This window comes from Megalobrama amblycephala, linkage group LG7, assembly GCF_018812025.1.
Source record: "Megalobrama amblycephala isolate DHTTF-2021 linkage group LG7, ASM1881202v1, whole genome shotgun sequence".
Classification (NCBI taxonomy): domain Eukaryota; kingdom Metazoa; phylum Chordata; class Actinopteri; order Cypriniformes; family Xenocyprididae; genus Megalobrama; species Megalobrama amblycephala.
Genome location: NC_063050.1, coordinates 6,928,054 through 6,946,180, shown reverse-complemented (window position 1 = coordinate 6,946,180; position 18,127 = coordinate 6,928,054). Strand labels below are relative to the sequence as shown.

The following is an 18,127-nucleotide window of genomic DNA, read 5'->3' as shown; positions in this document are numbered from 1 at the left end:
ATGGAGAGCTTCTTGAGACTCCAGAGACACCAGCAGCTTCAAATACCTGTTTGCTGCTCAACACTGGCTTTTTTTATAGCTGCCCTTTTAATACAATTAATTTTTTTGACAGGAACTTTCATTAAGTCTTTATCTGACCGAGTTCTGCTGTGCTCTAAATCACTCACAAATCTCATGATAATTCGATAATCTCCATTCAGTTTCACACAATATTAGTTGTTTTCATGCCTTTTGCACAACATTGCACCATTTCATGCTTTTCATCTTCAGAAAGATCTTTCTTCCTCCCCATATTGCATCAGAACTGTGACTTGCTTAATAATGTGGAACAACCTCTAAGTAGGGTTTCCATAGATCTGGCAAATTATTTTGTCTGAGATTGATACCAGTTATCTAAAAAGACATGGATAAATAAACAAACAAACATTTTCTTAGAAAAACTAAAATCTGAATGTTTATTGTATTGAAATCTTACTGATTTGTCAATTGCATAATAATTTGGAACGCAGTGTATAAGATTATTTGTTCATTTTACTTGCAAAAAGGGAAAAAAAAAAAACTGGACAGTTAAATTAAATATAAGGTTAGCTGTATTACATTTTGCACATATAGTAAGGGAACTTACTGTTAGCCAATTAACAGGTTTTTACCGTCTTTCACAATCAAAATTATAGTACTGTAAATGACACTGTATGTTCCTCTGAGCAATTAAAAGCCAGTTGATTGATCATTTAGCGAGGGACACCGGACGCCCTATGCAAGGCAATTTTCTACGATACTCTCCTATAAGAAAAAAAAAACAAATTGACAGAAGTTAAAAGAAATGAACATGATTGATGTTCCATTTACACACAGACACAAAGATACTTCCGTCGATTTAATCTGATAATATTGACTGAATCAGTATGAATTTGGATGTTTCTATAAAATGACTGAAAAGAATAAAACAGCATCATGTGACTTTGTGAGTGAAACATCTAGTTTTTGCGGTTAAAGGGGTCATGACATGACAAATCAAAGTTGCCTTGATCTTTTGACATATATGAGGTCCTGCTAGTTTCCTATCTTAAAACGCTCTAATTTTTATAAACCAATCATTTAATCAACCTCCTCATTTTGATGTTGTGGGATCTGTGATGTCACACTGTCAAAACATTTGCATATGACTGCCTCCAGAAAGACATCAACCAATAGTTATACATCATCACACAACAGGCCCCGCCCAGTGGCATTCAGTTGCTTTACAGCTGACATTTGCCTAGACTGGATGTGAGCGCCACATCAAAAGTAAATAGAAGCCATTATAATCAGTGACGCTGTCTACACTGGATACAGTATACAGATGATACAGCATTGAGTTTCTGACAACAACAGGACAAATGAAGATTGAGAGAATATTTGCTTTGACACATCCATATTAAACAGCTTGTTTGTGTCTCTGTACAGACTTCAGAAAAATCCCAGTGTCAGACACAAGTGAATGGTTTATTTTAATGATGTCCCAGATCACGTCAGAGTATTATGTTTGTTCAGAGCATTTTACTTTGTAAAAGGGGCCCAGTGTAATGCAGAGTTCGCAATGAAACTTTTGTTGGATGAAGCAGCAACTGTACTGGATCTGACAGCAGCTGCAGCACAAACGGTGAGTAAATGATGTCATTATGCTTTGGGCCAGATTTACTAAACGGGGCAAATTAGCTTGAGAATGCAATTCCACAAATGCAAGTTTTGTGCGTGATTTACTGCTGAGAGATAGAGAGAGAGCAAGAGAGAGGATGCACTTTCAGGACACAATAAAACATATTTTGTGGCAAATGACATGAACACATGACACTAATTTGTAGTTTTCATCCTATAGTTTACTATATTTATTTGCTTGGTTGGTGTCGTTGTGGGTTTAATTACTTTTGCTGTTATAGGCTGTAAGGACATTTTGAAATAACTGAAATCATTTTGCGAAGTGATATGGAACTGTAATGTGGTCAAGACTTGCCAAGAACTACTTTAGCTCTGCGTTTCCCTGAAAATAATTGCAATTTAGAAAGTTGATCAACCAATCAAATTCGAGCATTCAACAGCCCCATAGTATAAGTTAAAAAAGTTAATGTCATGACCCCATTAAAAAACACATCACACAAACACACAGAAAACACACAACCAGAAATTCTCACCAGTTACACCTGCAATCACCAGCAGAACACCAACACATAATCCTCCTATACATAAATACACAATCCAATCTGTAATGAAAAAGACAGTCATTATTATTAGACAGATTATTAATAGAGATCAACAACTGACTTTTTTATGATTTAGATTTTTTGCTAGACAATTGACTTTTTAGATAACTTTGACTGATATTCCTTCCCACCTTCATCAGTTATATGATTTTGAATGAACAGAAATGGCACCATCTAGTGTTTATCACCTACAAACATATTTACAGTGATGGTATTTTGCATTGTGACACTTGACATGTCACAGTGAAAGAGACCAGGAAGGCCTTAAAACTAGGGCTGTCAAAGTAATTACCCCCAAAAGATAATTTTAAGTCATTATTGTGTAAAGCAACAAATACATATTACAAAAAAGTAGCTTCAGAAAGAAATATTCTGTTCGATTCAACAAAGACATTTTTTACACATGAACTTTTGGACCACGAGGTTGAGTAAATGATGACTGAATTTTAATTTTTGGGTGAACTATACATTTAACATTTAATTTTAACAAATGACATGTATGACATCAAAGTAGTAAAGTACTGCAAGAGCAGACGGCTCCGTATGCTTTTGAATTGCTCTCGCTGTACTTTGATATCATACACCGTTCGGTCTGTGAAGTGCCGCTTCAAGTCCAATAAGTCTTTCACTCGGTTCTTTCAAAACGCGGATTCTTTGCTTTGTCTTTAAATTTTCATTAGCAAAATTAAACAAAATAGACAATATTGTGTCTAAATAAATAACACAATATTAACTTCTTATTTACTGAATTTTTGTATAAAATCAATATTGCATTTGCACTCATTATATAGGCTGTGGGACAAAAACACTTGTGTAATATTGCACTCGTTACTCGTGGGATATTGCTCAAAATATGATCTAAATATGAAACAAAAACTCAAACAGGGGCATTTTTGACTGCATTCTTGGCTCCATCACGCAGTGAGTTGTTGTCCTTGTAATGTCAGATGAACTACATTGGTCTGGGGTGGGGCAAGTGCATTAAATGCGCTACAAATATTAACGCGTTATTTTTTTACCGTAACTAAATAATCTAATTAATGCATTAAATCGACAACCCTAGTTAAAACATAAGACCACTGAATTATATTCTAATACTGCTCAAGGGAAAATTAACTGAATGACAGATACTTACCTTGGCTCTTTTCACTGATAATGCTGATGCTGTGCTGACGGCGGATGCTGTTGCTGTTGGTGATGATCTCAAGATTATATTCTCCAGAGTCTGTGTTTCTGGTGTTTGTGATGGTCAGAGATCCAGTCTGATTGTCCAGCTTCAGTCTGTCTCTGAATCTCTCATCACACTGAACATCTGTACAGATCTTACTCTGATCTCCAGTGATTTCAGCGATGAGAGTGTCATTAAAATACCATCTCATCAAACCCCTCGCTTTGTATATTACACCAGGATCAAAAGTGACAGATTCACCTTCCTTCACTGACTTTCTCTTCATTGCATCACGCTCAGCAGCAGGAACATCTGAAACACAAATAAACATCTGCTGCTTTTCGTGCCATTGAAAAATAGCAACAACATGGAACAAGAAAAACAAAAGCGTGGATCTGAAAAACGATTGGATTACAGGTTAAAATGGAGATATTTGAAATTATACTATGGAAATATGAAAAAGATAGATAACTATAACAAAAACATCAGCAACAACATGCCAACTGAGAAGCACCTTACCCCAAGTTCCATTTTAAATTTTTATTTCAAAATAATACTGAGGGCAACTATACACAATAAAATGAGAAACTGAAACTGAAACCAAATATTATAATGCAAGTCACTGCTGTAAAAATAAACACACTGTGACTAAGCATGTATAACCTTAGTCTTTAAACATTCATTAATGACTCACCATAGACAGTGATAATAAAGATCTTTTCACTGATGCTGTTGCTGCTGATGATCTGTAGTTTATACAGTCCGGAGTCTGTGGATATGATTATTGTGATGGTCAGAGATCCAGTCTGATGATCCAGCTTCAGTCTGTCTCTGAATCTCTCAGTGCCTTCATTACACTGAACATCTGTACAGGTCTTACTAAGATAATCACTGATTTGAGCTATACAAGTGTGATTGAAAAACCATTTAATCTTTTCTTGTTGGTTTGTTTTAACATTTGTGTTCAGAGTGACTGAATCTCCTTCCATCACTGACACTGACACTCTGTCTTTGTCAACACCGGACATACCTGAAAAAAAAAAAAAAAAAAAATGAATAGAATCACTTCAAAAAAGTAGGATGTACAAGAACGGTAAAAGTGTTTGAATCCCTTTATGCATGATCACAAGGTTGCAGTTTCAACAATGAACACAGCATGAACAATAGGCCTACAGTATAAACATCATCAAAGGGTCACTGACATCAAGAGGGAACTGTAAGTGCAGGAACAAAAAGCATTTTTAAACCATGGTAAAAACCAAGATATGGGGAAAAAAAAGTTTTGGCCATAAATGTATAAAATAAACTACCTAGAAAATAAATATATTAGCCTATAATAGCAAAACAAAATATGGCTTTTTCTCTATAAATCTTGTAGTTCTGCACCTCTATTTTGTCAGTGTTTCGAAAACCAACAGTCGTTGCACAAAATACGTATTTGAATAGAGAAATATTTCAACAGAGATAGGGTATAAACAGTTTGAGGACATTTACCAAAACGCCTTATTGTGTCAGTAAAGATATGAATAGAATAAAGTATCTTAACTCTTAAAAAAGTGTTCAGCTTCTTGCCTGTTTACGTGAACAGAGCCTGGAAGGTTGACATATTTTGTGTATATTTGACCTTAGGCACGCCCGAAGCTCGCTGACTTTGTTTATTTTGGGGTGCGCCCAGGGTTGCCAGATTTTCACAACAAAACCCGCCCAACTGCTACTCAAAACTAGTCCAAAACTAATCCAAACGCGTTTCAGGGGGGTCCCCAGGTACAATTCGCATTCCAGGGTCTATCATGTTATTTGGGGTTGCTTCAACCCGCGGCATCAGTGTTAAAGTAGCCCAATTCCGCGGGAAAACCACGGACATGGCAACACTGGCGCGCACAGACAGCTGCCAGAGAACGAGCTAATATATTTATCTTATTCGCGGTTTAAAACACTATTAATAACTCTTTTTTTAATCCAGCTCGTCTCATTTGACGATTTGGACTTTAAGTTTGTGCTTTATGAAATCGAGTCACATTCAACATTATCTTTCACCAGAAACAAAAAAGGACTTACCAAGCTGGAAAACCCACACTAGGAGGAAAATGAAGAGATTCATCACAGTTTCTCTGAAAAACAAATGCCGATTCTGTGGGAACGAAAGCCCTTTCTGTTTCAATATTGACATGTCAAATGTACAGTTGTAAATAAACATGACTCAGCTAGACCCGCCCTCCTCCTCCTCCCATCCGTGCTTCCTGAAACAGTCATGAACGCGCATTTAAAATCATTCTTGTCGTTATTATGATTCGTGGTCCAGGCTGCATCAGTTTGTTTTTATTGCCGTTTTCGGAGCTTGTGGCGACTACAGAGACCGCGTTTTTTTTACAGTGTGTTCAGGGGACAGGCAGCTAGCGGATAGTGAGGAGATGTTTGCTGTATGTGACAAAAAATGTTTTGGCCTAAAAACAAGTGACATCACTTAGAGCACCTTTAAGCAACAAAAAACTGCTGGGAAAGATCAGCTCTACAGCAAAATATAGATGGGCAAACAAGGAGGATGAGGAAGAAAAACAGGATGAAGAAGAAAAGTATTAGAAAAATAAATAACTAATAAATAACTAAAAAAAATACCTCTGCTATATTAGAAATCCAAATTGAACAAAAATAGCTCTCACAAACCTACAAAAACTAACTAACAAAAACTATCTATATCTTTACAGAAGATACATTATTTCTATCATTATTTAATTTGTTATTTTTGAAACTTGTCATAATAAAACATGTTAAGTAACCTCTGAGAAGCCTGTCTGAATTTGTGTCTTTGGTTATAGATAGTATTTTGTAATATAAAAATTTTCTATACATACAGAGGAGGTATAGAACTACTTTAAATGTATTGAAATTATAAGGCATCTTTGAGTAAACTTCGCGTGTCATTTGAGTATCTCATTGCCGGGCTGAGTGTCCTGGTTTTTGGTAATCAAAATATAGTCACCCTACCATGTCCAGTACATTGACTAGAAATATAGTCAAATGATTTTTGTGTTTTACGGACCATAGTACTACCTGTCAGTGGCAAGGGCACAAAACACATTAATTAGTCCGGGTTTGACTACTTTCTCACAATAAAATACAAAAGCTATACAATTTAGTCTATGTAAATTGTTAGAGGTTTCAATCAGTGGCGGCTACTGGTCTGTCAGAGAGGGGAAGCTCATTTTCGGCCTACATCATAAAATTGTCTATTTATTTAAAAGTAAATTCTGCCCTACGTTCCTTTTCAAGAAAATGGTCTGTGACCCTGTCGTACCAACTAGGAGTCTTTTCAAGTGACTTGACCAGTGTCCTCTCAATGGCCAGCAGAGCTAGGCTGCTTAATGAATGAATGAATGAATGAATGAATGAAGGAATGAATGAATGAACGATCTAAAAAAAAAAATTAAACTCTGTAAAACTGAAACAAGGAATGTGGTGTATAATTGTGTGAAATGTATGATGAAAATCAAGCAATTTCGCCAAGCAAATATCAAAGAAATAGGTTGCAGCAGTTTTTATTTCGACTGAACTTGAGAAATCCGCGATGGGACTGAGCGCGAATAGCTTCAGTGATTCCTTATAGTACAGAATCGCTGTCAGTCAAAAGGAGATGCAGTCTTTCGACAGACCCTCCAATCATCACGCAGAAGCTCGGAGTCCGGGCCAGCCCACTCCCCATTCAACCCCAGAGACGCTGAGCGTCCGTGGGCGGGACATAATCGCAGCGTTTATCCAATGACCGTCTAGTTTCGAAGCGCTGAAAAAAACCGTTCAAAGCAGCCCCATTGAAGTCAATGGACGCTGGGCTTCAATAGGGAAATGCACTGTGACGCTGCGGGAATGTATGAGAAGGAAATCGAGTCAGCCGACCTGCTATATGTAACTGATTCTGAACGAACTCGTCTTTGAGATGAACGTTTTCTAACGCATTTTTAGTCAATAAAATGTTAATACAATAGTACATATTTGACCATTAATTTTGTGACATTATAAGGGAAGCCGAGCTTCCCTTGCAGTCTTAAAGAAATCGCCACTGGTTTCAATATTATTTCATGTTGTAACTGCACGGTTAATATAGGACTTATTTCCTCTATGAACTTATGCGGTTTGATATACCCAGTGATGAAAGCTCCTACCAACCTCTGAGGGAGGTTATTCCTTTTTAAATAGGGTCAAAATATACACAGCTTTCATTTTTGACCCGTTTTATGTTTGCCAGTTTGAATGTGAACTGAATTCAATAGACTGTATTCACATAATAGATCTTGCATTTCCTCAGCACCAGACATTAACGTAAATTATTCTAACTCACTTCAACGCAATCTAGGATTTTTAAAATATTAACTTTATTCACACGTCATGTCAGATGGGTGAGCATTTGAAATGTAAAAAAACAAAAGCAATAATTAAAATTTTGATCATCATTATATATGGGAAGGCCATAAAGGGACAAAGACCTTGTCCCAAATGACACTTTATGCACACTTAAGTTTTTGTGGATGAGCACAAGTCCACAGGAACGTAATGTGTCCTTTTGGTCATTTTAGGTTACAAAAGGGTGCTCGTGAGCGCCCCCTTTGCAACCAATATGCTTCCTTGATGCATACACTTGCAGAGGTCAAACTAAAGAGAGCTATGCAGCAGACTTCTACCTGACAGTCAAAACAGCATTACCTCATGAAAGTGTGGACATGGGCTGCGCTTAACTCCACTTTTAGAAACTTGTGAACTTTCCTAAGCAGTTTCCCTCAGGGGAATCCCTGCCGCCATTCTGAAGTGTTTGAATTTCATCAAGTGGATGAAAGAAGGCCATTAATTTACATAACAATGGCATTTCAGAGGCCTAAAAAAGCAAACTTTAGAAAAAGTGTTTTAAAGTGCATGTTTTCAAATTGATACTGTCACTGTGTAAACTGAAAAATGCAAATTTGCGAAGACGGAGAAGCACATGCGTATTACTTGTTCAGTCTTTAGGTGTTTTTTTACAAAGTGTCATCACCAACTACTGGCCTGGCAGCATAATACATTACATTTTGTGTAACCATTTCTGTTTTTAGTATATCTTCGTCATGTAAATGTACTCTCCGCCAGTAGTGGGCACTCGCACAACATAAATGAATAAGATGAAGGGAAATTAGCAAGGGAAGGGCATAAATAAGTGAAATTAAATGCAGACTCTGAGAAGATCGCAAGGGCGTATGGTTTCATAAGATAAGATGCTTATTTGTCGCCACCTACTGGTGTAACTGTGTAACCTGCAGAAAGGGTAACAATGAATCAGTGAGCAAATCTTGCATTATTCATCACATCATTTTTAGGATTTTTGGGATAGTTCACCCAAAAATGAAAATTCTGTCATCATTTACTCGACTACTCAAACCTGTATGAATCTCTTTGTTCTTCTAAATATCTTCCTTTGTGTTCAACATAAAGAAATTCATACAGGCTTGGAACTACTAGGGAGAGTAAATGATGACAGAATTTCCATTTTTGGGTGAACGATCCCTTTAACAAACCATTATATTAGACATCTCTACCAAATTACAAGACTATATATTTAGAATCGTAACTAAATGATAAAGTAACACTGTGTTCTGTGTAGGAGATAAGTCAGATGAGTCAAGTTCATGACAGCAGGGCAGGAAGAAGCCCTTCACCTACAAACTAAACATACATCAAACAGATGGCCGTTATCATGCACAAGCTAATTGTCTACCCAACTGTTCGCATCAGGTTTCTGCAGTAAAACGACCGCAGCAGTTTGACCCCAAAATGGAGCTTGAGTCACACTTCAGTAAGACTGGCAATAATGTGAGACAGCAACATTTGCATTTATGTTATCATTACATTTAGATTGACTAATCCAATTTACCACTCTTCTACTTCTTCATAGGATGAATTAAGATTGATTGGGGAAAAAGTGTCCAAATCAACCTGAATTCACCCTATGTGACAGTCAAAAACTACCTTTCAGAAACTATAAATGTTATATTTTTAAGAAATATTTTCCAGATTATTTTCCACCATTTAGTTAAAGTCTTAAGAGCCAGATCAATATATCAAATCCATAACACGTGTAAGAGTGTGCGTGTGAACTAAGGGTGGTCAAACTCTCTTGTGGGAGGATTCACACACCAGCTTCATTGTTATCAGCAGATAGTCTTATTAGATCAGAGTTTTCACTGAACAAGAGAAGAAAATGTTTCACACGCTTGTTTTGCTCTGTTTGTGTTGTCTGGTTGGTAAGTTATAAATGCATTTTTATATCTTCATTTATTTCCGTTTGGAGAAAAAAAAGATGCCGCTATACTGTCTGAAGTAATTATAGGATTACTAGTTTTACTTGCCTGTATTTAACTTGTGTGCAACCTGACAAGCAGAAAAAACATTAAAGGTTATTGATTCACATACATATTTTTTCATATACAGTATGTCACCTTTTGTTTGGTGTCTTTGCTGCTGTTAAAAGTTACAAAACTGATTTTGAACTTTCTAAACACACAACATTAATCTGTGTAAAATCTGTTCTTCAGGTGTGTTTGGATCTGAAACAAATGAAACACAGTCAGTGCCAGTGATGGAGGGAGATTCTGTCACTTTATACATTGATGCTGCTGAAATACAGAAAGGAGACAATATACTGTGGAAATATGGAGCTGAAAAGCAGATTATAGCTGAAATCAGTAGAAATTATGGATTGTTCATTACATATGATGGTCCTGATGGGAGATTCAGAGACAGACTGAAGCTGGACAATCAAACTGGATCTCTGACCATCACAAACATCACAACTGAACATGATGGAGTTTATCAACTAGAGATAAGTGGAGTGGAACTGACAACAAAAACATTCAGTGTTTCTGTCTATGGTGGGTAGAGATTATTTGTCCAAAAATTATTTTATTAGAAGAATTATTTGTTCAGTACAAATTAAGTTTAATCCACAGCATTTGTGGCATAAATTTGATTACCACAAAAATAATTTTGAAGGTTACGGCGACGCGCTTAGAGTGGAAGTCAACAAGGTCAGTTTTTTTAAGATATAAAAGTAGAAATGTGAAGCTTATAATTTAAAATATATATATATATTCTGTCAAAACTAGTGTATTATTTGAGCTGTAAATCTGTTTAAATCATAATTTTTACCAGCCTTTTAGTGTTGTGTTATGTTGTCGAGCGACCAAGCTGGAAAATAAGATTTTTTTTTTTGTTTTGTTTTTTTATTCAAACATTGAATAGTCTTGAAATAATTACAGATTCCAGGATTAATTTTCTTATATGCACAAAATAAATAAACTAAGAAATTAAATAAATAAATATTAAATCTATTAAGTATAACCAACACCCTGTTTCCTGCCTGTTAATACACAACCCAGCGACATTAATACACAACACTTCAGTTAGCGTACAGTACACTGCATTAAGGAATAGCATTCCTACTGAGGTAGCAGATGAAAGGGTCCCAAATCGTGTGGAATTGTCCAATGTTGCCTTTCAAAAGGTATCTAGTTTGTTCCAAGTGTAGAGTAGACATCAGTTCCTCAAGCCACAGGAGGGTCAACCTTTTTCCAGAACAGTTGTAACAGTTTTTTGGCTGCTATCAGACTATATGTAAGAAATTTTTGTTCAACGAATATATATAGTAAGCATATCCTAAAATAATGAGCTCTGGGTCTGGTTCAAAGTTTACATTGAGGACATCTGAAAGCACTTTAAAAACCTCACACCAGAATCCCTGTATTTTATGGCAGAAAATAAAATTATGGGCTAAATCAGCATCCTGTAAAATGAGAATTTAACTTAACACAGCCCCTAAACAGTATTTAAGAGTTTACAGATTGGCCCCATTGATTTCTATTGTAGGCATCTCACTGAAACCTTTTTCTTTAAAGAAAACAAGTGGCGAGTCATAATTATTTTTTGTGGTAATCAATGCACAACGCATGCTGTTGACTGAGGTGGTTACTTCACCCAAAAATAAAAATTGATTGATGTGTTGATTGACCCACATTCATGTTTTTCAGCTCGTCTGCCTGTTCCTGTCATCAGCAGTAACTCTTCACAATGTTCTTCATCATCTTCATCATCATCAAATTGTTCATTGGTGTGTTCAGCTGTGAATGTGAGTCATGTGACTCTCTCCTGGTACAAAGGAAACAGTTTATTGTCCAGCATCAGTGTGTCTGATCTCAGCATCAGTCTCTCTCTACCTCTGGAGGTGGAATATCAGGATAAAAACACCTACAGCTGTGTGCTGAACAATTCGTTCGCTAACCAGACGAGACATCTGAACATCACTCACCTCTGTCACAAATGTGCAGGTATGATGATCACTGATTCTTGAGATAAGGGACAAAACATGTCCTACACTCAAAAGCCCTCTTTATGTTAACAATAAATAAATTCATAAATATACTTATAAAGTTAAAGGAAATGTGGATACTCAGGACATTCATTGCTTTTATTTTTAAATAAATTAAATTTAAATACATGCTATGTACTTGGAAATACATGTAATTTAGCCTGTCTTCAGCATGAAAAATTGCCAAACAAAGTGTTTAAAAATGCAACTAATTCAAAAATATACATTGAATTTAAAAGGCAGAGATCTGAAATATATCAAACAATACAAAAAGTAAGTTTTGAATTATATTTTCCATAAAAAAAACAAAACAAAGTTGTGTCCTAATGTTGCGTCAACTCCGTCAGGATTTTTCTGAATAAATCAGGCGATGTCGTGGTCATCTTTAACTCTGAAGAGATTGTGGATCTCAAAGTAGGACACATAATCCTGGAAGTTATATATTTTTTTCATATTTTATACAAGTCTCTACGGTCACAGCTTTAACATGTCAACTCCGCCATCTAGTTTCTGTAAATAGTTGTGGGATAAATCTTGGCATTTTTTATATGTTTATTAAGGCAGCTATAACTGAGAAAGAAAACAAAATTGCTCTACAACACATGTTTAAGGTGGAAAAAAAATCCATTTTGTGAACTTGGTCAGACGTCAGCTCCATCAGGTTTTATGTCTGATGGTTGATAAGTGCTCTCAAAAAGTCTATATAATATGATTTAATATGTCTTTGCATATCTGGAATTCTTCTGATGTTGTTTCATGATTCTATTTACATATACTGTGTATTTGGCTCCAGCTGGACCTTTGTCAACACCGTCAGTATTTGTCAACTCCATCAGTATTTAACACCGCCAGGTGAAGGTTTTTGTTCATTTTAATTCATTGTGTCAAAATATTAAAACATCAGCTGAACTACATGATATCATGTCTGATTTACCTAAGAACATTGGTTATATATGTTTAATATTAAAAAGGAGGTTAGAGAATTAGGGAATTTAGGAACTGGATTGGTCATAATCACCCAAAACCAATAAAAACATTTAGAGAATTCATTTTTTTTCAGTTAGCTCCTTTACCATACACCATTATTATGTAATCGAGGATGTTACACTGTTGTTGGATGGATCAAATTAAAATATGCTTTTTAATGCATCTGATGGAGTTGACACAAATTAAGTTCAAACCTGTTTCATTAAACCTGTTCCCTTACATGGTTCATTAGCTGATACCTTTGTATAAAAAGTATAAAAATTAAATTAAATAAAATAATAAAAACAAATTTAAAAACATGTTTTGTCCCTTATCTCAAGAATCAGTGTGATATTAGTACTGATTTACTCTCAGTTATACAGTGTTAATGTTTGATAGTGTTTTTGTCACTCACACTAATGTCTTATTTCATCCATGACAGATGACCTACCTTTATTGCACATAGTGCTGATCTTTGCTGCTGCCTCTGGTTTTCTCTTGATTCTAGCTGCTGTCATTGGGATCTTCTGCATCTGCAGGAAACAAAGAAAAACAGGTCAGGAGAGCAAGAAATTAATCTGGAGAAGTAATTATCTTTATCTAAGACACAAATATTGAAAATTTGTTGTTTTAACACATCTGTGGTTATCATAAATGCAGTCCAGAGACCGAAGGAAGACAGAACTGATTCAGCGATGCGTAAACCAAAAACACGACAAAAGGTAAGAAGTTAAAAGTTGTTGTTGCAGTCAGTTAGTGTGATTGAAGTTTGCCGCATCAGACGGTCAGTGAACAGACGTGGGTGGATTAAAAAACTTAACCGTCATCATCAGTACCTTAAGTACAGACCAGCAAAAAAAAAGGTAGTTTAAGCATGTGTTTTTATAGTAGTTATACTAAGTTAGTGTGCTGTTTGCCAGTCACATTAAAAAAACATCACATTCAAACACATTAAAAATGTTTTAAGATGTATTAATTTATTGCATTTTTCAGTAACATTAATATTTTATTATTGATAAATTATTAAACATAAAAGTTTTCATTCAATAATGTTTTAGGCTGAATGTTACCTGAAGCACCATTCACGCTTTAGTTTTTCATACAAAAAAAGAGAAAGTGACTTTCTGTCACTAATATTCTGAATTGATACACCTATTTTTACTGTGATATCTATTTTTCATACACAAGCCAAGTGAAATTTTACCAATTGAAAACAGCAGACGTTCGCGTTTGCCGTGGTGCGATGAGGGCAGCTTGATCGTGCTCCTCTAAAAAATACCACCGAAAATAGTTTTCTCAACTTGTAAGTATGCTTAGAATTTGGGCGCAGAAAACATCCAGGCCTGTTGACGTTTGACCTGGCATTTTTGAGCGGCTTGTGAATTTATCTGACAACAATGTATACATTTTTTTTCAATGCACAGATCTGCAAAAAAAAAAAAACACATGCAAATAAATTAGATTTTGTCATGCATAGGCTACTTTTTGAGGGGCTTTCGTGCATTTTAAACTAATAATTTGTTTACTGGACAGAAAGTAGGACACAGAGGTGTAAATTGGTAGCTGTGCTGAAGCCTGCTCTGCGGTTCATCATTGTTCTGAGCTCAAATGCAGCTTTAGCAGCCATTGGTTTCTTTGTAGAAGTGTTGCAACTTCATCTCTGCTGTTGCTTCTGTGTGAAAGACAATCATTCTCAGCACAGAGGCTGCCGTGACAAACCTTCAGAACTTAAACAGTCTGTTTGAAGTTTTAACTGTTTAAAAAGTCGTGATTGAGGTCATTTCCTCTAGCTGCTCCATGTTAGAGTCTGATCTGTAGCAGTATTTTTTCAAAACAGAACAAATTTTACAGTATTTGTAGATTATTAAGGTCTCATTGTTAATAATAAAGTTAGGTTCAGAGAGAAAGATCTTCTATTGATTTTCTGTGGCATCAGCAGGTTCCTGATTGAGTTTGTGTTTCCTTTCAGAAATTGAAGAAGGATGCAGTGTATGAAAATGTCCCCAAAAAACGATGATCAAATACTGTGACTAATGGAAATAAGTTCCCCCTGCTTAACACTTTGGTTCCCTTTCGAGTCGGTCTCTTGACACTGCATCATAGCTGACGCTTGGGGTTATCACCTCTTTCCTCGAAACTACTGAAGCCTTATGAAATCTTATGAAAGCCCGCCAATGGCGTTTAAACTCGTGAAATTGAGGTGGGCTCCCCTGCGATATGAGGTGGCGCTGAACGGCATTGCCTCAGAATCTTTTCCTTTAGCTACAGCTACAAGAAGCCATCTACAGCTCGCCGTTGAGGTACGCTCATTCAGGGGATGGGGCCTTGATTGCCGCTCCCCTGCAGCGTTCCAGTGAGTATTACTTTTCTTTCAGATGCCTTCTGGACCTCGTGTTTCTGCCTGGGTGATGCCCACTCAGAAGCAGTGCAGCATGAGTCCATCTGCCCTTCTTAACAGTGGTGGACCTTAGGGACTCCAGCCCCTGCCTAAACGGCGATCTGCCATGTACAAAGCACAATCACTTCATCTCCTGATTTACATCATATGCAGCCCCTCGCCTCAGTCCAGTGGTCTGCCATGTACAGATGTCCAATATTCAATATGCAATGGCATTCAGTGCCGCCTCTATTTCGCCTGCTTGAACACCATTGGCTGGTGAATTCTCCCCCGTGAGATTTCCAACAATATCTCATGACCAATTCGATTATATTTTACGAGGTGGCTAATTCGCACGATGTCACTCATACGAATTGAATCTGAACCCGGACAGGTAGGTTTAGGGGCAGGGGTAGGTCATACATACGAATTCATATGAATTTGGCAACTCTTAAAATATATGATTTAGCAAAAAACTAATTGCTGTGAGATCGGGTTGGAGATTTCATAAGACTTCAGTAGATTCGAGGAAGGCGGGGATAACCCTGACCATCAGCTATGACGCCGTGTCTCATTCCCTCCTCTCAGGGAACCGAGGTTACATTAGGTAACCAGAGATGTTTTGTTCACATTTATTCTCTGCCAGGATGTCTGTTTTGTTTTCACTCTTTGTGTCATATCTTTTGGTGTTATTGTGAATTTTTGTTTTAAGTTAGTGGCAGAGGTGGAAAGTCCAGGGGTCAGAAAGTAAATGTCCTGCCATATTCATATTTTTATTCCATCTTTCTGACCCCTCGACTTTCCACCTCTGGTTAGTGGTTTACTAGTATAGCATACAGAAAGTGTTCTATTTTAATTTAGTGTATGAATATTGACTTACCGTTTATTATTAAATTTAAATTTCAACCTTCACTGGGCTCCTCTGTATTTCATTTTCTGTTCTTTTTTAATACTTTTTTTCCAAAATATAACTGAATATTAAGTGCTTTTAATTGAATGTTATAAAGTCAGAATTATGTGATAAAGGGTAGAGTGGGGAAAAACGCCCCCTTGTGGTAAAACGTTTTTCCTGTTTTCCCCAAAATAACCACTAGATCGAGTCAAGATACATGTTTGTTGTTGTTATGGACTACGTTGACAAGAGTGATGTAGAAGTATTTACTGTGAAGCTTTCACTGACGACGTACTTGAGAGAAACTGGATTTCATGGTAAGTGATCTAATTTTCAGCAGTAAGAAAATAAGTGTTTTAAAGCTTGATGTTTTGCAGAACATCACAGTTATATATAATATGAGAATGGTAAGGCCCGTAGTTAGGAAGAACATGTAATTTAAGGAAAATATATTTAATTTTTCTATGCACAACAAAATCCCCAGAGTTAAATCAACTCTGCTCAGAGTACATGTGGTCCCTCTCTATATAGTGTTAAAGTAACATTGAAGCAGAGTTAAAGTTATTGAGATAATTAAGCAATTAATTAAGAGATGGTTGAACATTAATGATAAACACCTGCTGTTAACAAGCAGAATCACTGAAGGAAAGAGAAACACAAGAACTACAGCTGACTTCAGACACAGCCTTAGATGAAATTAACTTGAAGATAAAAGGCATTAAACAACTCCACAAACAGCATTACCAGCTTTACTTATTACTAACCAGATTTTACCAGACTGTCACACATCTACAGAAGCCACTGTAACACTTCAATGCTGAAGATGAACAACTATTACCGCTCAGGCTTAGACATGAAAACATAGCATACAATCCTCAAGAGTGGTGACAATAATTATTCATACTGCAGTGCATGATGGGAGTTTTGTCCTATGGTGATACCCAGCATGCATTGCAGCATGAAGCGTATTTTTATCACCATTATCACTATTCATATGCTGATTCTTGATGACTGTGTGTGTCTTAGAGTAGCTCAAAATTTAGTCAGTCTGGTTAGTAATAGCCTAAGTGAAGCTGGCAATGCTGTTTGTGGTGCTGAATAAAAAATATTTGGATTTTATATTTAAAAATTATCTCAAGTCAACATCAACTACAGTAGCTTGTTAAAAGTAAGAGTAAAAACTTTTTGTAATCAGAGTTGGACTATATAACTCACAATTCCGTGTTTCTTTCACGCAATTCTGAGAAAAAAGTCAGAATTGTGAGATATTTTTATTCAGTGGCAGAAACAAGCACATCACCGCTCTCTAGTGTCCAAAGCAGAAAATAGCACTCTCTGAGGGAGTGCATTAGACACTCAGAAAAGCTAAAGAACGAACACAAACTAAAACAATGATCAGTGCATCTCCTATTGAGGTTTGAGTAATAATAACACACTCACAAACTCAACAGATTACATTTAAAATGTCATATTCCATCTTATAAGCTGTACAAATTTGCTAATTATGAAATAATAAATGAACGTCTATCAGAGCTAGTAAGATGAGCTATAAGATGAAATTGAGTCACATCCACCGTTCGTTTCACAAATACGAATGAATAAATGCAGATTCTATGGAAACACAAAAGCTAAGCCTTTTCTGTTTCATTTTTTCTTCTTCCTCTTCTTCTTCTTCTTGTTAAATGACTGTTCAGGAGTATTACCGCCACCTGCTGTATAACTTACAAACTTACATAGGTGATGTTTCTGTATTGTGTTGGTTTGTTGTTGTTGTTTGTATATAATGCCCCACCCACCCCAGAGGATCAGAGCCCATGCTTCAGCTAGCACTGCATGTTCAGCTCCTCCAGCTTCCACAATGGGTTTCTCACTCACAGAGATGGGTAGAAGCGCCACTAAGACTACAGGTGCTGGTCATATAATTAGACTATTGTAAAAAAGTTCATTTTTTTTATTGTAAATTATTTTTTAAAAATGAAACTTTCATATATTCTAGATTCCCTACATGTAAAGTAAAACATTTCAAAAGTTTTTTTTTTTATTTTTTTTATTTTGATGATTAGAGCATACAGCTCATGAAAGTCCAAAATCCAGCTGGTTA

The 18,127-nt window shown here is 36.2% G+C and overlaps 2 protein-coding genes across 2 annotated transcripts in view; one reads left to right on the top strand and one right to left on the bottom strand.

The window, feature by feature from the left end:
- The window catches only part of LOC125273085, a 39,265-nt gene extending 33,621 nt beyond the window's left edge, over window positions 1-5,644 (bottom strand). Inside the window, exons 1-4 of the mRNA XM_048198354.1 lie at window positions 5,467-5,644; window positions 4,103-4,438; window positions 3,376-3,720; window positions 2,172-2,240 (exon numbers count right to left, since the gene is read on the bottom strand). Of these exons, the coding sequence (XP_048054311.1) occupies window positions 2,172-2,240; window positions 3,376-3,720; window positions 4,103-4,438; window positions 5,467-5,605 (889 nt within the window). The 5' untranslated portion in view covers window positions 5,606-5,644. The remainder of the gene's footprint in view (window positions 1-2,171; window positions 2,241-3,375; window positions 3,721-4,102; window positions 4,439-5,466) is intronic.
- A 3,955-nt stretch (window positions 5,645-9,599) lies between these two features.
- LOC125273084 lies at window positions 9,600-15,228 on the top strand. Its single transcript, XM_048198353.1, has 6 exons — window positions 9,600-9,671; window positions 9,963-10,298; window positions 11,454-11,507; window positions 13,200-13,313; window positions 13,418-13,479; window positions 15,133-15,228. Exons 1-6 carry the CDS (start codon window positions 9,629-9,631, stop codon window positions 15,226-15,228), a joined length of 705 nt encoding a protein of 234 aa, XP_048054310.1. The 5' UTR covers window positions 9,600-9,628.
- Window positions 15,229-18,127: the final 2,899 nt, after the last annotated feature.